Source organism: Platichthys flesus, chromosome 21, assembly GCF_949316205.1.
Source record: "Platichthys flesus chromosome 21, fPlaFle2.1, whole genome shotgun sequence".
NCBI lineage: Eukaryota > Metazoa > Chordata > Actinopteri > Pleuronectiformes > Pleuronectidae > Platichthys > Platichthys flesus.
The window spans coordinates 16,610,322-16,638,028 of NC_084965.1; the positions used below are offsets into that span (position 1 = coordinate 16,610,322).

The window sequence follows — 27,707 nt, forward strand, 5'->3', positions numbered from 1 at the left end:
ATTCACACTGCTTAAAGTTACTGACCTGAAAAGGGATTTTGACTTGAAACTCCAGGGTTACCTACTTGTAATCTTCCTGTAACTTTTAATTCATTACAAATCCAAGCTCCTGTGTATATTAATATATAATACATACTATATTTTAACTCCCTTTGAGTCTGCACTCCATCCTAAAACAGTTGATTGTTGTCATCTGGTAGTTCCCGGACCCTGATTGGTTACTAAAGGCTATTGTGATTTTGCAGTGTGGGCCCCTCAAACTCCAGAATAACTGAGCTGAGATCAGAAATCCTGTTACATACATTAATCCTACAATCCTGTAATTGTAGGATTTTGTTTTGATACAAATAAAGCTAACAATTTTTCATGTGATTATTACTTACAGAAATACACAGGTCAAACCACTGCTACTGTAAGACATCCATCAACAGAAATGTGACTGTGTGCTTTTGTTATTACTTGATGTTACACAAAACAGTGACAACACCCCCTAATCAGACCCGAATTTAATGAACACGTGTAGATGTACTGCTGATTATATTTTACTGGTGTTTGTGTGTTTGTGTGTTTTAGATGTGACTCAGGCGGGGACTGTGAATGTCTCTGCACAGCCATTGCTGCCTATGCTGAGGAGTGTAACCGCAGAGGGGTCTACATCCGCTGGAGGTCCCAGGAGCTCTGTCGTATGTTGTGCATACAACACACTGTCAAACAGTGAATCTTAAATACACGCAATTAATGTCTTGTGTCATTGTTTTTCCGCGACTTTTGTATCTTCAACAAATTTTCCGTTCCCATCATTCCCTGCAGCCCTGCAGTGTGAGAATGGGCTGGTGTACGAACCCTGTGGCTCAGCTTGCTCTGCCTCTTGCCCCAGTGTTCAGCAGAGTCCACACTCCCAGTGTGGCGCTCTCTCCTGTGTGGAGGGCTGTTTCTGCCCTGCTGGCACTGTACGACATGGTAAGACATGGTGTTCTGTACTTTACTGATCCTATTCTACTGTGAGTGACAGAATACTTGTGGATCATTTTAGCTTTGTCAGCCTCAACAAACAATGATTCTCTGCAACACTTAGGTCCAGTAATTAACCATAAAATGACATCTGCTTAAACTCTAAAACTTAAAACTAATATTATTTAGTCATTTTGGAAGCAGATTAACTTGAAATTTGATCCCCAGAGGATGCTGTAGGTGGGTGAATGTCAAAACTTTAAATTCCTTTGAGTGGTAATCAAGACTAGAAAAGCTCTATATAAATACAGACCATTTAGTATTTATATTTTTCCTTTTTGATTTTTAAGCCTGCGTTCCCTCTCTTGCTGCCCTAAAGCCAAACTTGACTTTATTTTGGCTTACAAATCTGTAAGATTACGGAGCAGAACTGTTTAAATGTAATGTAATGTCATGCTCTCTCGTCTATAGGGGAAGGCTGTGTTGTTCGCACTGAGTGTCCATGTGAGTGGGAGGGCTCTATGTTTCCACCTGGTACCTCAATCACTCAACACTGCCAAAACTGGTCAGTCTACCGGAATACTTACGAAAACATAACTTAATTAACATTTTTAAGTAAGTTTATTTCTTTCATCAAAATTGACGTGTGTGTACTTGATCTTTGTGTGTGCAGCTCCTGTGAGGATGGTGTGTGGCGGTGTGAGGGTGTGGTCTGCCCTCCTCCCTCTCCTCCCTGTCTAGAATCAGAGTTCACCTGTGCCTGGGGCCGATGCATTCCCTCTCACTGGGCGTGTGACAATGAGGACGACTGTGGCGATGGGTCAGATGAACTGTGTCCGTCCACCTGCTCTCTGGACCAGTTCCGCTGTAGCAGCACGCCAAGGTGAACCCCAAACATACACTAGCATGCTAACTACCTCAAATTCTGTATGTAGAGATTACGAAGGCACAAAACTGATGAATGATCAAATGTGATTAATCAAGCATGAGGGTACATCCATATTATTATATATGTTTCTCCAAATAATTCAAACATTATTTGCACCATTTGGATTTTTGGTTGGATGGTTGGCTGATTTGTTGGATAGTTGGTTGGTTGGTCTGTTGGTTGGTTGGTTGGCTGGCTGGCTGGTTGATTGGTCTGCCAGTCCAACCGCAGTATGCAGTATGTATATGTTTTCTCTAATGTCTGAATGTAAACATGATTTCTTGTGCTTCTGTACCTCAGGCTTGCTAAACCAACCCAAATTTTAGCATTTGCATGTTAGCATGCTATGTTGCTAACCAGATGAGCTAATCGCTACACACTAGCTACACCCTAAAGTCCAGACTCTTATTATTTTGATCAAGATGTGATAATGATTCCAAATGTATATTAACATTTGTTTATTCATCCAACAATATTATTTTCTGGTGAGTGCAACTGCCTTTGAGACTGTTGACATTTATTTAATAGGTTCTTACATAACAAATAATTTCCATTATGTTTAACTATATTACAATAGAGTTTATGGAGTGAATAAAGTGAATTAACCCCCAACCCTGCAGTGGACCATGTTTGAACCTGGCTCTGCGTTGTGATGGCCACCCAGACTGTACCGACCAATCAGATGAGGAGTTCTGTGGACCTACCACCCCCATGCCCCTGTGCCCACCAGGAGAGTTTCAGTGTGCCAATGGGAAGTGTCTGCCAGCCACCCGGGTGTGTGATGGACGAATGGACTGTGGCTTTGCTGATGCGTCCGATGAGCAAGGTAATTTGTCAAGTACACTCTATTATCCAATATCTACCTACAAACACAACTTGGCGACATTCTCTGTTGAAAGACTATAATTCACTATTGTAAAATGTATGCCTAACATTCACACTTGTATTTGTTGTGTGTTTAAATGTTGTCATACTTGTGTGATTACTCTTCTGCACTTCTGTGACTATATGACTTATGTCGACGCAGACTGTGGTGTGGTGTGTGACGAAGGGGAGTTCCTGTGTGCTGGAGGCCGTTGCATTCTTTACTTCCACCGCTGTGATGGACACGATGACTGTGGGGACTTCAGTGACGAGAGAGGGTGTGTGGGGGAGGGAGTGTGTGTTCAATATCATACAACATAAAGATTGGATGATGGATCAGATGCATAATTATCTTATCCGTTTTGTAGGTGTGTATGTGCACCAGGAGAGTTTCAGTGCCCGGGGGACCAGTGTGTTCCTGCAGACAGAGTGTGTGATGGAAACAGAGACTGCCCCTCTGGAACTGATGAAGCTGTCTGTCCAAGTAGAGGTACAAACAATAATAAAACACAATTATAGTATTTCCAATATGAGGTAGAGTCATGAAGCCAGCCCATCCTGATTCATTTAAGTGATATTTGTTGGAAGGAATATTATTTTGTGTCCTACTCGTTTGCTTGGCAGTGACTTGTGACCCTGACCAGTTTGCCTGTCGAGATGGCAGATGTGTCTCCACAACTAAACTGTGTGATGGGACACCAGACTGTCCAGATGGAGAGGATGAAAACAGAACCATTTGCTACTCTATACTCATCACACCATCACAACCACATGTCACCCTGACTGTGCCCACTTCAGGTATAAGTCGTGTTTCAGAGATGCAGAGGGAGGATGTTGTCAGTGGTAGGTTTACCGGAAGCCTTCTGTTTCTCCAGCTTGTAGATCCTTCGAGTTCGGCTGTGCCACTGGTGGCCAGTGTGTGCCTCAGGCCTGGCGGTGTGATGGGGAGACAGACTGTCTGGATGGGAGTGATGAGCAGCAGTGCACCACGCCCTGTGGCCCCGGCCAAGTTCCGTGCCTCAGTGGGGACCAGTGTATTGACTACCACCAGCTCTGTGACAGGACTCCACATTGCAGGGACGCCTCTGACGAGAGCATAGACAACTGTGGTGGGTTAAACATATTGAGAGAATCCCAAAATATATGTTTCATTGTTTCGCAGAGACAGGTTTTGTCAAAAGACGTATTGCTGTCTTCTAGGTTCCATCCAGATACCTCCCTGTCCAGGCAGCTTCTCATGTGACAACCGCACCTGTGTGAACATGACGCAAGTGTGCGACGGCCTCCCAGACTGTCCACGTGGCGATGATGAGTTGGTGTGCGGTGAGTTCTCATGAGATAGAATAAGAAAGTGTTCTAAGTGAGGGACTGTAGGGAGCAAGGTCTGAACAAGGAGAGGACCAAATAGAGAAAATATGGAAATGGGCAAGAAAGACGTGAAGGAATGAAGGAGAGAAACACTATCTCCCATGTTCGCAGCATTAATGGTGATGGACTTTTGATAATATGTTTGACATTTTGTTCTCTTCAGATAAAATCTCACCTGTGCCTCCTGGTGGCAAGAACAACACTGTCCCCTGTCCTGAATTTACATGTATGGATGGATCCTGTGTCTCCTTCAGTATGGTAGGTGCTGGGTTTCTTATTCCACAAGTAGGCCTGATATGATTTACACAAATAGCAATGTAGTGTTTTTTAAATGTTTGTAAAATTCCCTCACTTATACAATAATCAACAATTATTTAGTCTCTTGATAAAGAGTGCTCTGTCTCTGCATGTCCACATTTATAGGAAAAATAAACACAATTCAGCTCCTGCTACAATAAAAACAAATCATCGAGTGCAGGAGAATCCCTCTCGTGTGTGTTTGCTATACCTGCTCACTGTACCCCTCCTACTACCAGGTATGTAATGGTGTGGCAGACTGCTCCGACTCCTCATTAGCGCCACTTGGAGGCCCCACAGATGAGCAGGGCTGTAGAACCTGGAGCTCCTGGGGTCCCTGGGGCCCCTGCAGCACTTCCTGTGGGACAGGCTCCACCAGCAGGCAGAGAACCTGCCCGTCAGGAGACCCTCTGAGCCACTGTCGGGGACAAGATGTCCAGAGGCAGCAGTGCTTCAACACCACCTGCCCAGGTGAGCATGTTGACACAAAATAAGTTAGTTTAAGAATGAAATATAATATTTGTTTCTGAGATGTGATGCTTTCTCCCTCCCTCTTCAGTGGATGGTCAGTGGATGCCCTGGGTGAGCTGGTCCAACTGCTCCAGTGGCTGTGGTGGAGTGCAGGTACTACACAGAGGCTGCATCCCTCCTCGCTACGGAGGCCTAGACTGTTCTCAGCTCCCTGGACAATCCAACCTTGCCTTGGAAATCAGTAAGAGCCGTCTGTGACCCAATAGATAAATGGTTCTGAAGGAGTTATTGGTTTGAAATCACTGGTTCTAGGTTTTCTTCCTTTGGAATTATGGAAACTGTTATTTTACATGCTTCAGGAAACATTTAAGATTCCACTCCATTTAATTTGTGGCAGAAACAAATAAATCCAAACCTAGCTTCTTCACTTGATATCACTGTGGTTAGCACTGTCACCTCACAGCATGAGGTTACTGGTTCCACTCTGTGGAGTTTGAATGGTCTCCCTACATCTGTGTGGGTTTACTCTGGGTACTCCATTCTCCCACAGTCCAAACACATGGAGATTGGGGTTAGGTTGGTTAGAGACTCTAAATTATGAGTGTGAATGGTTGTTTGTCTCTGTATTTTGTCTCTGTGATCTGCTGCCATAGGTGCACCTGGTGCAGCTTCTGTTCCCAAATGTCCGCTGTTTGGCTCCAGATCCCCCTCTGACCCTCAAAGAATATAGTGTCATAGACAATGCACGGATGGAGAAATAATTATGATATGGAAATTGTTATATCTTAAAATGTTGCTCATATTTTATAACTTCAAAACATATTGGGTAGTTTGAGCAGAAAATAAAAAAAATGTTATACAGTTATTGTCAGTTATTAATTGTTTCTTGTAGAAGACGTGTGTACTTTCAAAACAAATAACAAAACGTGAATGTCACAAATGCTTAAAAAGGCAGAGACAGAAACAATTCATATTTAATAAAAGAAGGAATACTACAAGGTAATAAGATCAGTTTCCTCTATTTCCTTCATGTTCCAATCCAGAGCCTTGTCCTGATGATGGATGTGCCAACAACAGTTGTCCCACTGGGCTGGTGAGACAGAGCTGTGCTCCCTGTCCAGTCTCCTGCGCCCACATCTCGAGTGGGACAACCTGTGATCCCACAGCACCCTGCTTTTCAGGTCAGTCAGAGGGAATCTGGAATATCTACTGATCGTTTGTTTTTTCTTGCCATTATTGGAATAGATGAAAATAACAGTGAGAGATTTCTGTCCCTCACATCCTCTTGTCTAACTTGTATGTTTCTGCCTTCAGGCTGCTGGTGTCCAGAGGGCCAGGTGATGAGCCATACCCAGCAGTGTGTGTTACCAGAGGAGTGTCCATGTGAGATGGCCGGTGTGCGCTACTGGCCGGGCCAGCAGATGAAAGTGGACTGTGAAATTTGCGTTTGCGAGAGAGGAAGGCCTCAGAGATGTCAGCCCAACACAGACTGCGCAGGTGAGTCAGTTAAAAACACAAACTCGAGTCAGATCAATATTAAGTTCACAGTCGATTTTGGCCTACAAAGCAGGTTTCTCTTTATCTCTCATTGAGACTGTTTTGTTTGCCTGTAGTTAATTGTGGCTGGTCATCGTGGTCTGAGTGGGGAGAGTGCTTGGGGCCCTGCGGTGTCCAGAGTGTCCAGTGGTCTTTCCGCAGCCCAAATAATCCCACCAAGTATGGAGATGGTCGAACGTGCAGAGGAATTTACAGGAAAGCTCGTCGGTAAGTTGTCCTCTGATGATGGAACTGTGAACGACTTCATTTTCTACCACAGTACTCCACGCCATTACACTTCTACTTATAGATATTGATAATCCTGCAGGGTTATTTCTATGGACGACACCTGTGACCTTCGATCTTTCACCTCGGTCAGGTCAAAATTTTGCCTTCACTAAAAATCTGGCTGTCCAATATAACAGTAGCTCATCCAATCTTTCTGTTAGTGAAACAATGATGACACGTTGTAATTGGAATGAATTGGAATTATCATGTAAATTTCCTGAATGTAGTCATTGTATTTAATGGATTCTTACCCTTCTGTACTTGAGCCGCCATCTGTCATCCATGTCTGTGTGTGTGCAGGTGTCAGACAGACCCCTGTGATGAGTGTGAGTACCAGCGCCAGGCCCATTCTGTGGGAGACAGGTGGAGCTCAGACCCCTGCCAGTTATGCCACTGTCTGCCCAACCTGACAGTGCAGTGCTCCCCCTATTGCCCATACGCCGTCACTGGATGCCCACAGGCAAGAGAGAAATTCCAACTTTGCACATTTGTCTTTTCATTGAAGTACATCACTGTCTAGGCTTTAATGCATCTGTGTTTCAATCATATCTCATGTTAACATCCAATGCTCTCTGTCCCTGTCATAGATTCGCTTCAGTTGCCCTGAAAACTTTAACACATGAGTTCAATGTTGAACGTTCCTTTGTCTGTGCAGGGTCAGAGTCTGGTGCCTAGAGAGGGAGACAGGTGTTGTCACTGTCAAGGTAAAGTCCTGACTCTTCTTCTACACTCTGATGAAGAAATATCTTCCTGTGAATAAAATCTTTTCCCATGTGACGAGGATGAAATTCAAATATGATCAGATAAATCAATGTTAAAAAGACAATTTACTTTAAATGCTTAAGAAAATGTTGACCTGCATTAAGTTCTATATCAGACCAAAGATGCATTACAAAATGTAGAAAGCTGAAAAATGAGATTAAAGAGTGCAAGTAAAATGAGAGCTGCATAGATCCTGCTCCTTTATATCCTCAATAGCAAAATTATTGCACTACAAATACACAATATTTTATTAGTTGTGAAATAACTGCGATAAATATATAACATTGTTCTCTGGCATTAATCTGCATGTAGGAGGAAATTACACCGTTCTCGTGACAGAGGCCCCTGACACTGTGACCTCCAAACCAACAGAGGGTACTACACCCCTGGTTCCCACATATCCACTCCCTCCTGGAGGTGAGTGTGTTTCTCATGCTCATCAGATGTTTGTGTAGAAGAGTGTTTGACTGATTCCCACTGATGGTGATTTCTGTGGACCCTCTGTTCAGATCAGTGTTGGGCTCCTCTGGGTGTCCAGACTCTGCCAGGCTCAAGTTTCAGGGCCTCGTCACAGCAGAGTGGTCACCCACCTGAGGCCGCCCGCCTGCATGGGTGGGACCGCCATACCGACCTCCAGGTAAAATAGATCCAGTTTTATAATACACAATTATCACATAATTACCTGTGATACACTTCTATCAGCCACAGATCTACATTGTGTGCAGTGTCAATTAGCAAAAATCTCAGCGTCCCATGAACTGAGATACTAAATGAATGTCTGCATTTCGGCACTGCCTCTGCAAACATGTTTGCATGCTGAAGATCACATTAAGTGCAGCGTCACAGAACTGCTTGCATGACTTAACATCAGCTGTGATCTGCAAACCCTGTATCTGCAGGGCTGGAGTCCAGAACCTGAGGAATACAAGGATCTTCCACAGCGGAGCCCAACCGGACACAGCAGCGCCACACAAAGCCCCTACCTGCAGATAGACCTGCTGAAACCTTATAACATCACTGGTAAACATGCAGGCACCTCAACTACATAATGAAGTGTGCAATTTATTGTGCTGTGTGTAAGTGAATCAGTGCAACAAATACAATGCTTTCTACCCTTCCACAGGTGTGTTGACACAGGGTGGGGGTGTGTTTGGCACCTTTGTGTCCAGCTTCTACCTGCAGTTCAGCCAGGACGGCAGACAGTGGTACACTTACAAAGAGCTGGTCACTGATGCACGGCCCAGACCCAAGGTCAGACCTCAAGCCAAGTGCAGGCCACTTTAAGGCCACGTATTTAGCAAAACTTTTTTCAGATCTTGAGGTTAAAGTGTAACTTTCCTCCCCGCAGGTTTTTCTTGGGAACCATGATGACCGAGGGGTGGCTGAGAGCAGACTGGACCGGATGGTGTCAGCTCAGTATGTCCGCCTGCTGCCACATGATTTTCAGAATGGGATCTACCTTCGACTTGAGATTATGGGCTGTGGTGATGGTTGGTAGATTGTTTGAGTGCCACTTTGTTTGTCAGTCTGTTCAAAAATCTGTTTTTAAATTGCTTTGCTCTCCCACCATTAAGGTTATCGCTGGTCGACTACCTCCACCCCTCCCTCGCCAGTCTCCCCAGTGGGTGGCTGCAGAGTGAAGGAGTTTCAGTGTAAAAATGGCCGCTGTGTACCAGCAGGTCCACTGGGAGTTGTCTGTGATGGAGTCAATGACTGTGGTGATGGATCAGATGAGATGTACTGTGGTGAGTTTCCCAACTGAAAATCTGTAATCCAGTTATTCTTCTTGCATTCTTACTTTATTTAGCTCAGTAGATTTACATCCATTGTACATTTTCCCACCTGCAGGTACTCAGCCCTCTACAACAGCCACCAGTCCTCGCAGCTGCCCTGCTGGTCAGTTCTCTTGTCCCCCACCAGGGGGCTGCATTGAGGCAGGGCAAAGATGTGATGGTAAATTCCACTGTCCCAAAGGAGAGGACGAAACTGGCTGCCACCCCCACGGCAACACAACCCAGTCAGACAGGTAGAGTCATATTAACTGTAGCAGTAGCACTCTGAAATAAGTGAAACATTCTCCTGTTTCAAAATCTGTTTCCTTTCCCCTTTGATTATCCGGGTCTTTTATTCCCTGTGTTGTATTTACTCTCTTTACTCTACAGACCACACACCCCCACCCCAACTCCTCTCAGGACTCCGTCCATGGCTGCTGTCACTCATCCTGCAGTAACATCAGCTGTAAGTGAGACTTTTTATCAAAATAGTATTATTTGCAAACAATTTTAATATAGGCATCCTACAGCTAAAATATACATAAATTATCAGTTGTCTCAGGAAAAGAACAAGACCAATCATTAAATATCCCAGAGATTACAGGTGGTGGTATACTGAAGGTGTAGGTATGTATTTAATTTATTTTCACATTTATTTACAGGTTGGTGTCCCAGGATATCGTGGTGAGTGTTGAACTCAGTAACAAAAATGTGTTGAACAGACATAACTGTTTAATATTTATTAAAATATTGTTTAGACCAAAGGCTTAAATATCTTGTAGATGAAGTTTTTAGTTTACCAAACTGGTTCTGCTGCATTAAACTTCATTTTATCCTCCAGGCATCTGCTCCTCCCCCCTCGGACTGGAGGATGGGAAGATTCGATATGGACAGTTGACCTCATCCTCACATCGTGAGAACAACCCTGCCGACGCTGGACGACTAAACATCGTCCCCAACGTGTAAGTGGTCCGGTTGATGTGTGGCTGTTGACCTGAAACAACCTGAACGGGAAAAACTGTGAACCATCTCCTCCTCTGTGTAGCCAGGTGATGGAACCTGGATGGAGTCCCTTACCCAACGATGCTGAGCCATATTTTCAGGTGGACTTCCTGGAGCCCATGTGGTTATCAGGGGTGGTGACGCAGGGCAGTGAACGCATGAGAGGTTACCTCTCTAAATACCGCCTGGCCTTCGCGCTGCACAGCAGCCTCTTCTCAGATTATACTGAAGATGGAAAACCTGGTGGCCCTGCCAAGGTACTTACAGCCATTTGTTTTACTGTATTAGCATATCCACATACATTAAACATGTTCCTCCAGTAGAAAAAGAACAAAAAACATTATTCCCATTTGTGGTGCAGGTGTTTGAGGTGCGGATGGTGGGCAGGAATGCTGTGACGCGCTGGCTGGATCGGCTGGTCAGAGCTCGCTACCTGCGCATTATCCCAGTGGAGTTTAGACACACCTTCTACATGCGTGTTGAGACCCTCGGCTGCAGAGGAGGTGAAGAATTCACCTGATTACAAAGGTTTAAGATTATTCCTAACTTGGTCATGAGAATCAACTCCTCCTTCTGCTTGTTGTAGAAGAGCTGGTGACCCCCGGCAGCATGACCTCATCTCCCCCTGGTGGTGGAAAAGTCACAGTGCAGCGCTGTAAACCAGGCCAGTTTGCGTGCCAGCACACTGAGCAGTGTGTGTCTGTGTCCGTGCTTTGTGATGGACGAACAGACTGCAAGGACCATTCTGACGAGATCAACTGTGGTAGGAGCCCATGGACACTGGGTCATATTTTTATTCTTGCTCTTGCTATTTATACCACTCGTGCTAATTTCTGGGGTCTTGTTCGCGAGTGAGGGTACTATGGAGCGTGAGATTGGCCGGAGAATCGGAGCAGCAGGGGCGGTATTGCGTTCGCTTTACAGCACCGTTGTAACGAAAAGAGAGCTGAGCCGCAAGGCAAAGCTCTCGATCTACCAGTCGATCTTCGTTCCTATCCTCACCTATGGTCATGAGGGCTGGGTGATGACCGAAAGGACGAGATCACGGGTACAAGCGGCCGAGATGAGTTTTCTCAGAAGGGTGGCTGTCTCCCTTAGGGATAGGGTGAGAAGCTCAGCCATCCGTGAGGAACTCGGATTAGAGCCGCTGCTCCTTTACTTAGAAAGGAGTCAGCTGAGGTGGTTCGGGCATCTGGTAAGGATGCCCACTGGGCGCCTTCCTTGGGAGGTGTTTCAGGCACGTCCAGTGGGGAGGAGACCTCGGGGAAGACCCAGGACTAGGTGGAGAGATTATATCTCAACACTGGCCTGGGAACGCCTCGGGATCCCCCCGTCAGAGTTGGTCAATGTGGCCCGGGAAAGGGAAGTCTGGGGCCCCCTGCTTGAGCTGGGGGCCCCCGCGACCCGACCCCGGATAAGCGAATGAAAATGAGATGAGATGAGATGAGTGCTAATTTCTGGTCTCCTTATCGGATCAAGCGTTTGTAACAATAGACATTTGCCAGATATGCATGTAAATGTAAATCATGTCTGTCATGTATATCACTATGTGTTTGTGTGTATCTTTCACCTCATCCTCATCTACAGGTACAGCTCCAACCAGAGGCCCACCAGGGCTGCATAACCAGACCAGCTCTGCAGGGAGACCAGGTTTCCATGGCGGCACTACTACTGGTGCCCCAGGCCTCCACACCACTGGGTCACAAGGTGGCATTCCCGGTGTGGCTACACCAGGGGTCACGGGTCAACCTGGACTTCAGAACACCACACTTCCAAGTACAACTGAATTTAACTCATTGTTGTTGGCTTCAAAAGTTTCAGTTTTCAGAATGAATTTTGAATCCTTTACTACAAATTCCTAATATTTTACTCTGCTGTGTTTGGTTGCAGTTCAATGTTTTTTCTTGTTCCAAATGATCAGGCCACTGGACCACCAAACCTCCCATCTACCCAGGGGTCACCACAGGTCAGCCTGGACTGCACCTCAGGACATCTCCTAGCTCTGGAAGGCCTGGTCTACAAACCACAAAAGGTACATGAGCCTTACAAGTTAATCCTACAACCGCACGGGACAGATGGGTATATACCCTTCATTGCACAGAGTAGACATTTATAACCTACCGCTATTTTGTATTTACAGCACCGTGGATCACCACAGCGCCCGATGATGGGGGCCGACCCAGAGTGCTCTGTGTGGAGGGCCAGTTTGCATGCCGGTCATTTGGCTGCGTTGACTCTGCGCAGGTGTGTGATGGCCGACGGGACTGTTTGGATGGGTCAGATGAAGAACGCTGCGGTGAGCATCAAAACCATGTCAGAGGGCAGGACAGAGGAAAGGATTTTGAATCATTTAAATATTGATCTAGATTAGATTAATTTAAAACTCTATGAATGTGGAAAAGTCAGTATTGATTTTACCATGGTGGCATTTATCGCAACAGTGTAAATGTTTTAGGCAATACAAGTAAAGTGAGGATATTTCAAAAAAGTATGTTCAACTTGTTTCATACAAAGGTACTTCGGCCCTCTTCGGCCCTCATCACCAGAGACTCTCGAATCTCAATGTCTTTCCAAGATGAGATATCTGAGTCCTCTTCGTGTCTGGTTTCTCTTTTTCATCCTGAGATATTTGTGTTCTTGTAGTTTCTTCGAGTTTTGTGTTTGTGGCCCTCAAGGCGCCTGGACTCCCAGTCTCTTCGGTTGAATTCTCCAAACATTATCCTGCTGTATTCTCACAACTCTGCAGCAACTGACTTGGACCTTGGTGTCCTCACATACAGGCCCTCAGGATCATTTCAGGAGATTATTCAGAGTCTAGTGCAGGGCTGAAAGCAGCTACAGGTTGTTCATGTGACTCAGGATGGGCTTTGGGTCGATGTCATGCAGCAGAATCAGTTCGAAACTACTTCCTGGTGGTATTGTGAGATGGATTTGAATCTGAAAAATTCATAAAATGTGCCTAAAACCTTTGCACAGTCTTGTGTACATTATAATAAAGCAAAAATACCTCTAAATTGTGATTTTTTTTTTGTTCATGTTAAAGTTGAACACAGTTTTGTTTATTGTATTTTCATGTCCGATTCAGGCATGACAGCCAGACCAGTGGTGACTTCCCAGCGCCCCCCTGTGCCCAGTCCGTGTTCTCCCAAGCAATTCCCCTGTGACAGTTGGGAGTGTGTTCACCTGGACCGCAGGTGTGACCTACAGAAGGACTGCGTGGATGGGTCAGATGAGAAAGACTGTGGTAGGTTATAATTCCACCTCAGAATTGGTGTTGAGACAGGAAAATATTCATATTTGATTTTTTACAATGCACTTCCTCTCCTGTAGCGGACTGCATCATGTCCCAGTGGACAGCCTGGAGCGCATGTAGCGTGTCCTGTGGTCTGGGCTCCTTGTTTCGGCAGAGGGACATACTGAGGGAGGCTCTGCCTGGAGGGGCCTGCGGTGGAGACCAGTTCGACAGTCGAGCATGCTTCCCTCAAGCATGTCCAGGTCTGTCCATTGAACCTGATGCAGAGTACGGGGCATCTTTCACAAGTAGTGGTTATGTCAATCTCATGCGCTCCTGTGTCCTCTTGTAGTCAATGGTCATTGGTCGGAGTGGACAGAGTGGTCGGAGTGTGACGCTCAGTGCGGAGGTGGAGTCCGGCGCAGGAACAGAACCTGCTCCGCTCCGCCTCCTAAGAACGGTGGGCGAGACTGTGAGGGCATGACGCTGCAGAGCCAGAGCTGCAACAGCCAGGCCTGCACCAAAGACACAGGCACACAGACAGGTGACTCTGTCAAACACTGCATTCTGGAGTCCAGTACTCTCTTCCTGATTGTTTTTTTTTGTATTATTACCTTGTTTATGTCATCGCTGCGAAATTAAATCTGAAAACTGTAGGTGTCACTCCTCTGTGGTGGTTAAGCACACACTCACAGACTTACTGGTTTGTTCAGGTTGTGTCAATGGCATGGTGCTGGTGACTGAGGCAGACTGCGAGGGTGGAAGAGTTGATGATTGTCCTCCTACCTGTTCACACCTCAGCCTGACCAACAACTGCACTGCAGCATGTATACTGGGTAGGAGGCTCTTTATATCACTGTACTGGAGTTTTAGATTATAATGTTTGTAGTGTTGAATAGGCAACACTGGGTGGGAAGTACCATGCAAAAAATTCATGGCCCGTTCAGAATCCGTTTATGCATAAAGAGTCATCAAGTACATAATAATACCTATTTTATGTGCCTGTATGGCTTTAACTATGCTCATGAACATGTATTTAGGTGATTTGGGTCATTGCTCCAAACACAAAATGGTCTTTTGCTTTTGTATTAAGGAGAGAAATATGAGGAAGCAATGCTCTGAAAACAAAGCCCAAATAAATTGTCTATGGTCCATTGCTTGTTAATTGATTTCTGAATGTGATTCAGTGGGTCTGCGATTTCACACTCTGTTTTATTATTATTTGGATTACAATACAAAACTTCTTTAACACATTGAAACACTGCTTCCTATGTCACACAGTTTCAATCACTGAAATAGACATTAACTCACAGGACAAATCATAATATCATAGCAACAATCATATAATAAATTCTGTCTTTCTTAAGGGTGTCGCTGTCCCAGTGGTCTGTACCTTCAGGAGGGGCGGTGTGTAAATGCCAGCCGATGTGTGTGTCACTGGGACGGCCAAACACTGCAGCCGGGACAGACAGTCAATAAGGACCAGTGTACGACATGGTGAGAGACACAGACACATTGTTTCTGGTTCTTTGTTTTATTTAAGAAGATTTTTTTTTTTTTTACATGATTGCATATCCAGTGACAGCCAGTCGATGGAGGCATTATGTTTTTGAGTTGTCCGTCTGTCCCATCCACGTGAGCGTGATATCTCAAGAATGCATCTTTTGAGTTGTTATCTATTGAACGCCATCAAGGAAATCTTTTTTTACGGATCAACTCATTTGATTTTGGTAGCCAACGTTCAAAGGTCAAGGTCACAGTAATATTGTTACGTCCTCACTTCACAGACTACAGGGAACTTCTCTCTTTATTTGTTACTTTATTAAAGTCAAACTTACATGTTACACTTCTTGTTCGTAACTCAGTTTCCTCATAACATAAACACTCGTCTTCCTCACTCCCCTTCCTCATTCACCCTTGACCCGCCAACAAACAAGCAAATGATAGCCTGTCATCCCACACAACCCCTCAGCCATTTGTGTAGAACTGTAACATGTCCCGTCCCGACCTGTTCACTGACCCTCAGGACATCTCAATACTTATTTAACACAGTGTACTTAGCTGAACATAAGTCATAACAAACACATAGCAGTCAAACAGAACATAAACCTAACTACCAGTCCGTTACAGTATGTTTATGTTTTTCTTGAACATGATTTATCTGAATGTCAGCTGAAGGAAATGTCTCCAAATTCAGTACAAACATTCACTTGGATTCAAAGAGGAATTATGGTGACAATAAAGTACATTTAATTTGATATGATGAGATTTTGGTGTAGTATTTAGAAATATGTACAAACTGTACTGGTTGGCTGAGGCATTCCACAATATGGTAAATCTAGTTCATGTCAAAAAGCTCTTCTGATGTTCTTGTTTGAAAAGAATCATTATTCTTCACATTTGAATAGTTGTTAATATGAATTCTGTGCAGCATTGTGTGTGGGATACAGCCTGAACCTTTGCTATTGATTGTTCTAATTAAGAAAATAATGTCTCACCAGTGTATGCAAGGAAGGACAAGTCACCTGCGACACCTCCAGCTGTGTGGCGAGCTGTCACTGGTCAGCCTGGTCGTCATGGTCACCATGTGATGTAACTTGTGGTCTGGGCCTTCAGCAGCGCTACAGGTGAACCTGTTCAATTCATCACAACTGTGAAGCATTTTAATTAAATCCTTGATGGTTGGAAGTTAAACAGTTAAACCCATTTTCAAAAGTGTTTTTATATAGAATCTAATGAATTATTCTGCACTTGTTACTTCAGTTTGCTTTATTTTGCACATTCTAATTACACTCTAATATTTTTTTCCTGATCTGCTCACTTTAAATATTCTGCTTGATGTTTTCAAAGTCTTGTTTTATTTTCAGTGTTCACACACAGCAGGTTAAATCTGGGTGTGTGCTCATGCCCTGCCTGTCTCCTCAGGTCCCCTGTGAACCCTCTAGGAGCAGTCAGAGTCCGGCCCTGTCCAGGAGACTCCTCTGAGGCCCGCAGCTGCTCCAGCCCCTGCCTCCCTGGTAGAACTACACAAGCTCCATGCACACATAACAGCTCCACTAATGCTGCCACACTCAATGTTTTGATTCTATTTTCTCCAAGACAGGTTAAACCTAGATCAGGGATTATTTTGACACAGACATTTTTCAAGGCTTTTCTCATTTGTACCATTAGGTTTATTATCAAACACACAGTGTTTTAATGACATTTGGTCTTATTGTTGTGGACTTTTTTAATAAGTAAAGAACCTTTCTAGCAAAAAATTCTGTAAAATAGTGCTGCAATTATAAGACAATGATTAAAAAAATAAAGATTCAGCCATTATTTTGGAAATCGTTTACACATTAATATAATTGTTTTGCATAAAAGCAATGTGAAAACGAATTGCTTTTTTTTGGTCTTATATTATTTAGTTGAATATGTTAGGTTTTGGTAAGTAGGTCACACAAAACAAGATAATAGAAGAGATCACCCTGTGCTCACGCCAACATCAGTTGCAGCCCTACGTTAAAGATTCTCTATCAAAAGCTTAAATGCAAATCTGTGTCCTAGTTTTATTAATCCCTTGCGTGCTCATCATTTTGTGGTGGTGTGATGACTGTGCTCTTCTCTTGTGCAGTGCTACCAGACGGAGTTTGGAGTAAGTGGACCGGCTGGTCAGAGTGTAGTAAGACGTGTTTCAACCTGGTAGATGAGGTGGGAATCAGACGACGATTCCGCAGCTGCAACAGCACCCTCATGACATTCATCTCCACTCGCTCTGGCTGTGATGGGGAAAGCGAGGAGCAGGAGCCTTGCAACACAGTGCACTGTCCAGGTGGGACACATAATTCCTCAGTGTCTTATCTACCCACAGACAAGGTTTCTGTTATTGGATCAAATACAACCTCTAAGATAGAAGCTGATTTAAGTTTTGTGGTTCTAGTGAATGGCGGCTGGTCAGTATGGTCACCGTGGTCTCAGTGCACATCGGAGTGCGACTCTGGTGTTCAAACAAGAGAGCGACTCTGCAGTTCACCCTCACCACAGCATGGGGGCAGCAGCTGCCAGGGGCCACACATCCAGACAAGGGACTGCAACTCCCACCCCTGCTCAGGTGCTCCATCCTGTACTCTGCTTTGAGACGGAGGCCCACAGAGTGATATGTGGCAATGACTTTATAAAGATAAACACACTGATAATTGCACTTTATAGAATTTTTCATATGTTCCAGTTATTTGACAGACAAGTTGAATTTCCGCTTTTTGTTTTCTTTTTCCTCCTCCTCTCAGGTGTATGTCCCGAGGGCATGGTGTTCATGACGGCAGCTGAGTGCCACGCTCACGGTGGTGCGTGTCCGCGGGTATGTTTGGACATGACCTCTGCTGAGGTGCAATGTGCCACTGCCTGTTATGACGGCTGCTACTGTGCCCCGGGCTTCTACCTGCTGAACGGCAGCTGTGTGCCCCTGGCCCAGTGCCCGTGTTACCATCAAGGAGAGACGCATCCAGCCGGCACCATCCTGCCCGTCGATGTCTGCAATAACTGGTACTGGGATGACAAAAATGTGGCCTCTGGTTACTCATTGACTAGAACTAATTGAATCTAAACATCCTGAATCGCAGCTGCTGTCGTAATACATGCACTTTTTCTTGTGTCCCTTAAAGTACCTGCCTTAATGGAGAAATGGAGTGTGGATCCGCTCCCTGCTCCGGTTAGTGCTTTACTGTCAAATTAAGTTTTGAATGTATATTTCTTAACCCTACCTTTCACTCTCTATCCCTCCATGTTCATCAATGCCTACACATCTTTTTCTTTTTGAAACCTGTATATTTATACGTTCGTGTTTTTTTCAGTGGACTGTGGCTGGAGCATCTGGACCCAGTGGAGCACCTGCAGTCGAACATGTGATGTTGGCGTGAGAAGGAGGTATCGTTCAGGGACGAATCCTCCCCCGGCGTTCGGGGGTCGTCCTTGCGAAGGACAAAGAGTTGGGATTGACAGCTGCAGCATTGAACCCTGCATTGGTTTGTAAACTTACTTTGTGTGTTTTCTTTCACATTTTGAAATGTACAAACTTTAACAAAAAAGGAAAACAATTTGAGCAAAGCTCTTGCTACTAAGAGCTGAACTTTTGGAAGTGTGCTGTCTACATTTTATTGCTGTATGAATTATAACATATATAAGAACAAAACAAAAGTTAATCCAGTTGTGTTGTCTCTCAGGTATGAAGGGACCATGGAGCGCATGGTCAAAGTGCTCAGTATCATGTGGAGGAGGGTACCGGACTCGAACCCGCGGGCCGATTCGAATCCACGGCACAGCTCAGCAGTTCAGCGCCTGTAATCTGCAGCCCTGTGGTACAGCAACAATTTCTCAGCCTCATACTGTATTTCCCAGAACAAGGCACAATGTGTTTTTACTTCTCTTATGAATGACAGAAGGTGAATAAGGTGGTGCTTTTGTAGCAGAAGAAAACATCAAGGAGCCAGACCAGTAAATAATGTTATGAGCTCAAACTGGGTCACAGAAAGTCATGGCTCACTGCAGCAGGGAAGAGCCAAAACAAACTGCAGTGTTTTTATTTCATCAATTTTCATGAGAAAAGCAAAATGCAGATGAGTTGTAGATTAGTAAAAGTACATACATATCTGATTAAGGCAAAATACCGGTTATCAAACACAGAGGTCCTTCAATTTGCTTACATAAATAAAAGAAGAGCTCAGAAGCAAACAAATCATTAAAATATGGTAACGCATTAAAAGCACAAATTATAAACAGGTCATCTGTTGATAAATCTATTTGAATAATTTTCGGAATTTAAATGGACTGCCTTTTAATGATCTCTGCTTGCACTCGTTTGCTGTGTCAGGTGAAGGCCGAGTGTGCCCCCCCGGCCAGGACTGGAAGCAGTGTGTGAGGGGGGCAGTGTCTTGTACAGACCTCGCAATGGACCTCAGCAGGAACTGCACACCAGGCTGCCAGTGTCCACCGGCAACTGTCCAACAGGTGGGTGGTCTATCTATACACAAACTTAGAGTCACAGATGCAGAAATCACACTGTTATTGTTCATGATCCCTGATATTCCCAGGACGGTGTGTGTGTGCGAGAGTCCGACTGTCGCTGTGACATAAACGGGGAGCAGTACAAACCAGGAGACATTGTCCCCACTGACTGCAACAACTGGTAATTCAAACTGAATTATGAATTCAACTCAACAACAGTGTGTTGCTATTGTGTTGCTGTTCATTAGTGTATACAAATTTATTTCTAATTAAACTGTTATGTTTCAGTACATGTGAAGCAGGGAGGCTGGTGAACTGCTCTCAAGACAGATGCAACGGTTGGCAAAAACTCTTTGATGTGCTTTGTCTTGTATTTCTTCTCATTTCATTCTGATTTTACTTCAGTTTCTTTACAGTGTTTTCATGTCAGTAATCTAATCTAAATTCTGCCTACAGTAATATGATGAAATATAATTGACAGTAAAGCTGTTGTGATGAGGCATGAAAAAGTAAAATGAGTAACAATAATTTAATCTTACATTCTACCTTGTGTTCTTCTTTCTCTCACTCTCTCTCTCTCTCACTCTGTCTCTGTCTGTCTGTCATTGTCTGTCTCTCTCTGTCTCTCTCTGTCTGTCTCTCTTTGCAGTTGATGGTCAGTGGTCCATGTGGACTCCCTGGGGTCAGTGCTCGGTGTCGTGTGGTGCAGGGCTCCAGTCTCGGTACAGGTTCTGCTCTAGTCCCCAGCTCTCTGGCAGCGGCTTGCCATGTCTGGGACCTCACAGAGAGGACCAATTCTGCATCAATAGCCCATGTGACCGTGAGTTTATTCCACGTTAATGACCATTGAACCTTTTTTATTGGTATTTAAAGATGTTTGCATTCCATGTGGGTGTATGCACAATGCAGACTGTCAGACTAGTGCGGTCGGACCACATCCATTTTTCCTGAAGCTCTAGCATGTGTCAGTCTCCAGACAACTTGCATGTGAACACACTGTAAGACTCAGGATGTAAGGATGACAAATGGATGACGGTATAAGTCACACCATTTTTATAGTTAATTCAGAGGACTAATAGCCCATGTTAAGTTGACATTTTAGACTTTGGTCTATATTTAAGGTGTGAAACATTGCCCTATGAATTGAAATGGTATGTGCAGTTGACTAATCTTAATTTACTGTGAAGCTGTTTGGATTTTCCCCCCTGATGCTTTGTTGTCTCTTTCCAGGTGACGGAGGTTGGGGTCATTGGAGTAACTGGACGAATTGTACCAAGTCCTGCGGTGGGGGAATCCAGAGCCGGAGGAGAGAGTGTGACAGTCCCAGTCCAGAGGGGGAGGGGAATTACTGTGAGGGTCTGGGAACTGATGTCAGAGCTTGTAACACTAACCATTGTCCAGGTATGATAACAGACTGTAAAGGTGTGTTATCTGTGCGTTCATTTTGTGTTTTTCTACAGCTATAACAATGCTAGTGTTTGGTGTTTTGCAGTTGCTCCATGTTCTCAGGTCCCAGGCACAGTGTTCAGTAGCTGTGGTCCCTCCTGCCCTCGCTCCTGTGAGGACCTGGCAGTGAGTACCACACCAAACATGACCCTGGTCTTTATTATCACAGGTTGAGGAGGAAATCATGCTTATAGATAGAAATAGAAGAATCTGATTATGTTTAAGTGCTTCTCCCGTTGTCCCTCAGCACTGTGAGTGGCGATGTGAGCCAGGTTGCTACTGTACGGAGGGAAAGGTCCTATCTGCGAATGGGACAGTCTGTGAGGACAGAGAAGACTGTCCCTGCCTGGACCTCGGCACCGGGCAGTGGCTTGAGCCAGGAGAGACTACAACAGCCCATGATGGATGTAACAACTGGTCAGAATAATACAAAGATCACCTACTGCACACTACATTTACATTACACAGAGAAACGCTGAGGAATAATTTGTTTGAATGTCACTATGTTGTAATTCCTATATTTCAGTACCTGTGAGGGCGGGAGGTTCAACTGCACGAGTTACTCCTGCCCAGGTGAGTTAGACCTGCTGTTAGTCTCTGTGTGTGTGTGTGTTGGGAAGCTATGCATGATTGATGAATCACATACAAATCTACATCTTTCAATTGGCAAATCAAAGTTTTTTTCATTTCTTTTAAGTTTCCCTTTTGTGATCAATGTAAAAACTTCATGGGACGATTGTATGTTCAGAATGTCTGAAAAATGTAGATTTGTGGTTTCAGTGCCAGGTGAGTGGTGCGAGTGGTCAGAGTGGACTCCTTGCTCCAGGACCTGCGGCGCAGAGTCGGTGTCCCGCTACAGGAGCTGTGGCTGTCCTGAGCCCAAGGGTGGAGGGGCGGCCTGCACAGGAGAACGAGAGACACACAACGGGGTCGGAGTTCAAATCCAGAGACAGCCCTGCCCTGTCATCACCTTCTGTCCAGGTAGCACGCCACCACTCAGTGATATTTATATAGAACTACTCTTAGTACATGAAGATTTTGGGCAAATAATACAGATCATTTCATAGGGACTCATTCTTTTAAATAAAAGTTCTATCATGTTTTTTGTTTGCTTTTCTCCAAAGGTTTAAAACCCCCATTAAAATGAATATGAAGTATACTTGTGTGAATATGTGTATCTATCTACTTCTTCTTCAGTTCCCAGCTCTCACAATCCTCATCACTTTCTTTGATTATTTTTCTCACTCTCTCCAGTCCACGGTTCATGGAGTCCCTGGTCGGATTGGTCGGACTGTGACGCGTGTGCCGGATTGTCCGCCCGCACCAGGGATTGCAACAGCCCCCCCGCCAGGTTTGGTGGGCTGCCCTGTCTTGGAGAGAGCAGACAGAAACGTGGTTGCCATGACAACATTACCATCTGCTCAGGTAAGTACATTAGAGAAGTCTGTATTCATTGTGGATGTATCCAGAGAAGCACTCAGTTAGTTATGACAGTCAAATAAGGATAACATGAGGAAAAGAAGAGTGAAACATTTGCTCTAGAGAAGGTGGAATAAAAACTTCGACCTTATCAGAAACAAGGGGGTGATCCATTATTTTATCTGCTGCTGAATCCTGGAGAGAGTGGAACGAGTTGAATATCAAAGAGAGCCCGAGGCCCTGGATGTCTGAAAGGATTTATCTACTCTCTGTTTTGATTGAATCTTCTATGTTCCTGTGCTCATCTATCACTCTTAAAGCTTCCTGGTTTTTAATTCAACCTTTTATTTTCCAGTAGCCCCTCAGCTCATTAGCTTCTCCCTCACCTCTCTCATTCTGAAGACCTGTGATTGACCTCACTCCTTGGAGGGTTACAAATTACTTTCACTTTGTTACCCTCCACACATTATTTGTAATTTCTCCTGTCCTCGGAAGACTGTGGTGGAGGCCAGGAAGAATGGCCTTGTGGGAAGCCCTGCCCTCGCTCCTGTTCCGATCTCCATGGTGACACCGTGTGCTTGGATTCCCCTGAGTGCAGCCGGACTTGTGGTTGTTCAGTGGACATGGTTCTGCAGGATGGAGTGTGTGTGGCCCGGGACGATTGCCAATGCAAATACCATAATAGTTCTGCCACAGGTGAGATCTACACACTGTTTACTTGAAACATACTACTGGAAGTTGTAATGTGGTATTTTGATCGTGTGTTAGACTAGGCGGTGATTAGTATAATGAAGAACTGTTAGGTCTCTGGTTATTGAGTTGTGTATTATTTGTCTCTGGTTTCTGGAGGCCTAGATTCCAGCAATGCATCATGGGTATGGCCTGGAGGATCTGATTGGCAGTTTGCGAATCCAGGAGACAGCATCATCACTGACTGCAAAAACTGGTATAAAAATTTAATATGTATAATTCGGTTTATATGCTATTTAGTAGGATTTATTTTCTGAAAGTAAAATTTCATTATCTTTATTTTCCTTCATTTTGAATCTTGCTGTCTTCTCCTTTTGTCTCAGTTCATGCGAGGCTGGAGTTCTGCGGTGTCAGTCACTGCCGGGTTGCAATGTTGACGGTGGCTGGAGCCAATGGGGAGCCTGGACTGACTGTTCGCTGCCCTGCGGAGGAGGAGTGAAGTTCAGGGGACGCCAGTGTGATAATCCTTCTCCTCAGAGCGGTGGGAGAGGCTGCCCGGGAGCCGCTGAGCAGCAGAAAGACTGCAACATACACCTTTGTACAGGTAGTGATGTCTGAACATGTCCATATTATAGCCTGATCAGTTGATATCTCACGTGCTTTCATTCCTCGTACTGACATTATATAGTGAAATGCACAATGCTGCAAATATAAAACAATACCCTGACACATAAATGATATAACAAATTTTTCCTTGATGCTAAATGACGTTTACAGTGTTTGGATGAAATCAACGCATTTCACATTCTTTCTTAATGCAGTCTCATCTTTCACATCTCCTCCAGATTCCGTGGGCCCGTGGCTGCCCTGGTCCAGCTGGTCTGCGTGCTCGGTCAGCTGTGGTGGAGGGCAACAGACACGCTCTCGTCTCTGCAGCCCTCCTCCCTGCAGCGGCCTCAGGCGCCAGAGCAAGACGTGCAACACCCAGGTCTGCCTCGGTGAGAATCTATACCACTTATCCTTTAAAAAAAGCGGGGTACACCCTGGACAACTTGCCAGCGTATCACAGGTCTAACCGACAGCATAAAATCTCTATTTATTTAACACTTTTCTTAGCAATGAAACAAATGATTAACAATAAGAAGTCAATCAAAATATGAAAAAACAAACAGTTGACTAAAAGGACGTTTGCACAAAAGAGATAAAGCAGTAAAATGATTAAAAGAAACATAAATATTAACAGTAACAACAAATGCCAATCAAACCAAAAGGCTTTAAGACAAGTTTAAAAAAGACTTTAGAGAGGTAGTGTGGCTGAGTTTGGTTTTCCAAAATGCTGGGGCTGTATTTGCAACAGCTCGATCTCCCTTTGTCACAAACTGTGACTTGGGAGTGACCAGGAGGAATTCTGAAACTCTGCAGCCTTTAAAGATGAGTAATAACATTTTCAAATCAATAATTGTAGCTAGGGCATCAAAGGCATTTCAATTGTAAGGTTCCCTGCTCTTGTAGAAAAGCTCTTGTTTGAATAAATTCCATCAGTGATCTCTGTATGTTTATGATGTTGTGCAGAGGTGGGCTGCCCTCCAGGCCGGCTGTACAGGGAGTGTGAACGAGGTGAAGGCTGTCCGTTCAGCTGCGCTCAGATCAGCGGCAGAGAGGGCTGCTACTCAGACGGCTGCGAGGAAGGATGTCACTGCCCTCTGCTCACGTACCAGCACCACGGAGTCTGTCTGCAGGTGGTTTCGCTCTCCTCTTAGGACTTTAGCACTCTGATAGATTGATGGTAGTTGAATCTGAATAACGTTCTTAAGATGAAAAGATCATAAAGTTGTATTTAACATACATCTATGTTTCAGGAGTGTCCGTGTCTGGTGGACCGAGAGTTGCTGGCATCCTTACAGAGTGTATCCATCACACCGGTCTCATCCCTGCGCCTCTACAACATCTCGGAGGGAATGGAGCTTCAGCCTGGAGACACACTGGATCACGACTGCAGCACATGGTGAGCTGAGGACCGTGGGGTTGTTTGCAGCCACACATACATTTCATACAGTCTTTAATTACCCAGAACACCCACTACCATTTACTTAAATGGTAGCAAAATTGCCTTTAATCCTCATCGAACATTTGGGTGGTGGCCTTCCTCTCATAAACTCATAAACTGCTGTCAACAAACCCTTCAGACCACAACACAACTTAATCCCTCCTCCCTTCTGTTCCCTGCAGCGGCTGTGAACACGGCAGGTGGAACTGTTCTTTGGAGCACTGCCCGGTCGATGGTGGCTTGTCACCCTGGGGCCCCTGGAGCCCCTGCTCGCTGTCCTGTGGAGGACTGGGCCTGAAAACGCGCTCCAAGGGCTGCACTCAGCCCGCACCAGCCCACGGAGGGAGAGCGTGTCAGGGTCCACGCCAGGAAACCACCTACTGCCAGGCCCCTGACTGCCCAGGTACAGACGGTAGATTAGGCAGACAGAGAGGGAGATTGGGGCTGTGATTCTTAGAGAATGAATACTCTGAATTTATATCTCCTTTAATTCCAAGCGCTTTTTTTGATCTTTTCGTCTTCAGCCATTATAAGAGTCAAGTGCTTGCTTGTGCCCAACATTAAATAGTGAATCTTGAACTGATCATTTGTGTCCCCCTTTTTTTGCAGTTATTATTGGTCCTACAGAAGAACCAGCTTTGCCAGGTAAATTATCCTTCAATACAAAACTTATTACCATTTCATACCATTCTGAAGTCATTTTATTATTCATATATTCGTGTTTTTGTTTGTGTGTCCTTTCCACTTCTCATATTCGTTCCTCGTCCACCTTCTGCAGATGAGGATGCTGGCTTCTCTCCCTGGTCATTGTGGAGTCCCTGCACTAAGACCTGCACTGATGCTGTCAGGCCGGCCATGAAGTCCCGCCATCGACAATGTGTAAAACCTCCCTGCTCTGGAAGCTCTCACCAAGAGAAAGCCTGTAACCTGCCCCAGTGTCCAGGTATATCACTTCAATCCTGTCAGTTTCTAAGATTGATACCAAATCTCACCAACCAGCTTCCTCACGCTGTAAACGGATCCTTGTTAATCTTGTCTTAGTTTCTTTTGCAAATATATTTCCAATAACAGCAAGTAAATTGTGAGTATACAAGAGTTAGTTGGAGCCTGGAAGGAATATACATGAGCTTTTCTCTGCATTTGAAATGGATTGAATCAGCGGTATTCACTCCCGGGGGAAAATTACTCTGCGGCAGACAATGGTTGTTATCAGCTTCGGCTCTGACCTGCAGTAATGGAAATGTGTCACCCGCAAGGATAAATTAACAGAGAAGAAAACTCCTCTACTCGTGTTTAAAAACCTGCGTGTACTCGCTAATGTTGGTACAAAAGAGGTATCCCCGTAAATGGTAGATTGGACACAACAGACCCATTGTCCATCTGCAAACTACTCCAGCCGCTAAACGTCGAGCACTCTACTGAATCAGGCGTCTCCAGATTGTTAATGCAAGTGTCAGGGTGCACATTTAGTCCAAAAGAAAAGTCCTGCTAAACTTTTCCATTCAGCTGAATACATCAAACAGAGGATGAATTAGTCATAGTTGTAGAGCCTGGGTGTGTGCGTGTGTGTGTGAGAGAGAAAGCTTGTTGTGGAAGTAATGAGCTGCATTCACTCACTATAACATTTCTTCGCAAACCGTTTTTTATTTCATCTGTGGATTTGTTCTTAGGGACTTTGTTTGTGAGTAGCTGGGTTTATAATTTCCACCGCGCTTATCTCACAGGCAACAGCAGAGGCTTTGTCGTGGATTTGTTTTACTTTCTGATCCCACTTCAGAGATTAATACGAGCAAACAGTGTTTTTTACCAACTGTGTTTGGGACTGTTGTTTAGTTTTATGTGTTTATAAGAGCTAATTTATTTAAATCTAACCAGAAAAGGTTTACTCTCAATAAGAGGAATGAATAAGAACAAAAGAGAAACACAATTATGTCAAAAATGATACAGTGTGTGTCTTCGGCTGGGAAAGAAAAAAGTAGACAGAGGTGAAGAGTTTAGGTTTATAAGTACAATATACAGGGTTCCTACGGTCATGGAAAACCTGGAAAAGTCATGGAATTTTAAAATGTCTAAAAATCCAGGCCTTGAAAAGTCATGGGAAAAGAAAAAATCCCCAAAGTCATGGAAATCCATTGGTCAAAATATTTCTTAACCCTGAATATAAATACTGTACACATAGTCAACAGTTACTCGAATTTGAAAGGAGATGACACGCCAGCGATAACACCATCAAGTCTTGTTTGATGTGTTCCCAGACGGAGTTGATGTCTGTGTCGGAGCCGACTGTGCGAGGAGGAACTGCTCCTGGACAGAGTGGGGGGAGTGGGGCCACTGTTCGAGATCGTGCGGAGTGGGTCAGCAGGGGAGGATCCGAACCTTCCTCAGCCCCGGGCCCAACGGCTCGTGGTGCGAAGACATCCTCGCAGGGAACCGGGAGCAGCGCTTCTGCAACATCAAGCCCTGCAGAGGTCAGCCAAGCTCAGCCGCACGTAGAGTGAAGTTGTGATCATCAGTTCCTTTCCTTTATCTCAGCCTGATATGAAAGTCAAACTTTAAACTACTTAAGATAGGAAGTTCCTTCCCTTGCTGATTTGTGTTAATGGCGGGCAGACAATTCAAAGCATCTGCATTACCATGGAATGAAATAACATT

At 44.7% G+C, this 27,707-nt stretch overlaps 1 protein-coding gene across 1 annotated transcript in view; it reads left to right on the top strand.

The window, feature by feature from the left end:
* Nucleotides 1–27,707, top strand: part of sspo (SCO-spondin) — a 69,023-nt gene that overhangs the window by 12,100 nt on the left and 29,216 nt on the right. Inside the window, exons 24-90 of the mRNA XM_062380033.1 lie at nucleotides 574–683; nucleotides 811–960; nucleotides 1,423–1,516; nucleotides 1,625–1,834; nucleotides 2,500–2,705; nucleotides 2,907–3,021; nucleotides 3,112–3,233; nucleotides 3,368–3,541; nucleotides 3,619–3,852; nucleotides 3,944–4,066; nucleotides 4,275–4,369; nucleotides 4,648–4,879; nucleotides 4,968–5,120; nucleotides 5,923–6,060; nucleotides 6,194–6,376; nucleotides 6,493–6,643; nucleotides 7,004–7,163; nucleotides 7,359–7,407; nucleotides 7,778–7,882; nucleotides 7,975–8,102; nucleotides 8,365–8,485; nucleotides 8,589–8,716; nucleotides 8,814–8,955; nucleotides 9,040–9,210; nucleotides 9,314–9,491; nucleotides 9,628–9,703; nucleotides 9,900–9,921; nucleotides 10,079–10,199; nucleotides 10,283–10,496; nucleotides 10,601–10,742; nucleotides 10,826–11,002; nucleotides 11,827–11,982; nucleotides 12,161–12,271; nucleotides 12,380–12,535; nucleotides 13,325–13,483; nucleotides 13,570–13,734; nucleotides 13,824–14,015; nucleotides 14,185–14,307; nucleotides 14,839–14,968; nucleotides 15,973–16,098; nucleotides 16,397–16,488; nucleotides 17,088–17,285; nucleotides 17,394–17,564; nucleotides 17,740–17,995; nucleotides 18,115–18,161; nucleotides 18,304–18,474; nucleotides 18,673–18,807; nucleotides 19,320–19,456; nucleotides 19,540–19,634; nucleotides 19,742–19,791; nucleotides 20,103–20,273; nucleotides 20,684–20,854; nucleotides 20,946–21,025; nucleotides 21,147–21,316; nucleotides 21,426–21,472; nucleotides 21,680–21,880; nucleotides 22,154–22,324; nucleotides 22,814–23,014; nucleotides 23,168–23,264; nucleotides 23,392–23,612; nucleotides 23,854–24,006; nucleotides 24,581–24,747; nucleotides 24,868–25,013; nucleotides 25,238–25,458; nucleotides 25,665–25,700; nucleotides 25,834–25,998; nucleotides 27,317–27,523. Coding sequence (XP_062236017.1) covers nucleotides 574–683; nucleotides 811–960; nucleotides 1,423–1,516; nucleotides 1,625–1,834; nucleotides 2,500–2,705; nucleotides 2,907–3,021; nucleotides 3,112–3,233; nucleotides 3,368–3,541; nucleotides 3,619–3,852; nucleotides 3,944–4,066; nucleotides 4,275–4,369; nucleotides 4,648–4,879; nucleotides 4,968–5,120; nucleotides 5,923–6,060; nucleotides 6,194–6,376; nucleotides 6,493–6,643; nucleotides 7,004–7,163; nucleotides 7,359–7,407; nucleotides 7,778–7,882; nucleotides 7,975–8,102; nucleotides 8,365–8,485; nucleotides 8,589–8,716; nucleotides 8,814–8,955; nucleotides 9,040–9,210; nucleotides 9,314–9,491; nucleotides 9,628–9,703; nucleotides 9,900–9,921; nucleotides 10,079–10,199; nucleotides 10,283–10,496; nucleotides 10,601–10,742; nucleotides 10,826–11,002; nucleotides 11,827–11,982; nucleotides 12,161–12,271; nucleotides 12,380–12,535; nucleotides 13,325–13,483; nucleotides 13,570–13,734; nucleotides 13,824–14,015; nucleotides 14,185–14,307; nucleotides 14,839–14,968; nucleotides 15,973–16,098; nucleotides 16,397–16,488; nucleotides 17,088–17,285; nucleotides 17,394–17,564; nucleotides 17,740–17,995; nucleotides 18,115–18,161; nucleotides 18,304–18,474; nucleotides 18,673–18,807; nucleotides 19,320–19,456; nucleotides 19,540–19,634; nucleotides 19,742–19,791; nucleotides 20,103–20,273; nucleotides 20,684–20,854; nucleotides 20,946–21,025; nucleotides 21,147–21,316; nucleotides 21,426–21,472; nucleotides 21,680–21,880; nucleotides 22,154–22,324; nucleotides 22,814–23,014; nucleotides 23,168–23,264; nucleotides 23,392–23,612; nucleotides 23,854–24,006; nucleotides 24,581–24,747; nucleotides 24,868–25,013; nucleotides 25,238–25,458; nucleotides 25,665–25,700; nucleotides 25,834–25,998; nucleotides 27,317–27,523 — 9,719 coding nt within the window. The remainder of the gene's footprint in view (nucleotides 1–573; nucleotides 684–810; nucleotides 961–1,422; nucleotides 1,517–1,624; nucleotides 1,835–2,499; nucleotides 2,706–2,906; nucleotides 3,022–3,111; nucleotides 3,234–3,367; nucleotides 3,542–3,618; nucleotides 3,853–3,943; nucleotides 4,067–4,274; nucleotides 4,370–4,647; nucleotides 4,880–4,967; nucleotides 5,121–5,922; nucleotides 6,061–6,193; nucleotides 6,377–6,492; nucleotides 6,644–7,003; nucleotides 7,164–7,358; nucleotides 7,408–7,777; nucleotides 7,883–7,974; nucleotides 8,103–8,364; nucleotides 8,486–8,588; nucleotides 8,717–8,813; nucleotides 8,956–9,039; nucleotides 9,211–9,313; nucleotides 9,492–9,627; nucleotides 9,704–9,899; nucleotides 9,922–10,078; nucleotides 10,200–10,282; nucleotides 10,497–10,600; nucleotides 10,743–10,825; nucleotides 11,003–11,826; nucleotides 11,983–12,160; nucleotides 12,272–12,379; nucleotides 12,536–13,324; nucleotides 13,484–13,569; nucleotides 13,735–13,823; nucleotides 14,016–14,184; nucleotides 14,308–14,838; nucleotides 14,969–15,972; nucleotides 16,099–16,396; nucleotides 16,489–17,087; nucleotides 17,286–17,393; nucleotides 17,565–17,739; nucleotides 17,996–18,114; nucleotides 18,162–18,303; nucleotides 18,475–18,672; nucleotides 18,808–19,319; nucleotides 19,457–19,539; nucleotides 19,635–19,741; nucleotides 19,792–20,102; nucleotides 20,274–20,683; nucleotides 20,855–20,945; nucleotides 21,026–21,146; nucleotides 21,317–21,425; nucleotides 21,473–21,679; nucleotides 21,881–22,153; nucleotides 22,325–22,813; nucleotides 23,015–23,167; nucleotides 23,265–23,391; nucleotides 23,613–23,853; nucleotides 24,007–24,580; nucleotides 24,748–24,867; nucleotides 25,014–25,237; nucleotides 25,459–25,664; nucleotides 25,701–25,833; nucleotides 25,999–27,316; nucleotides 27,524–27,707) is intronic.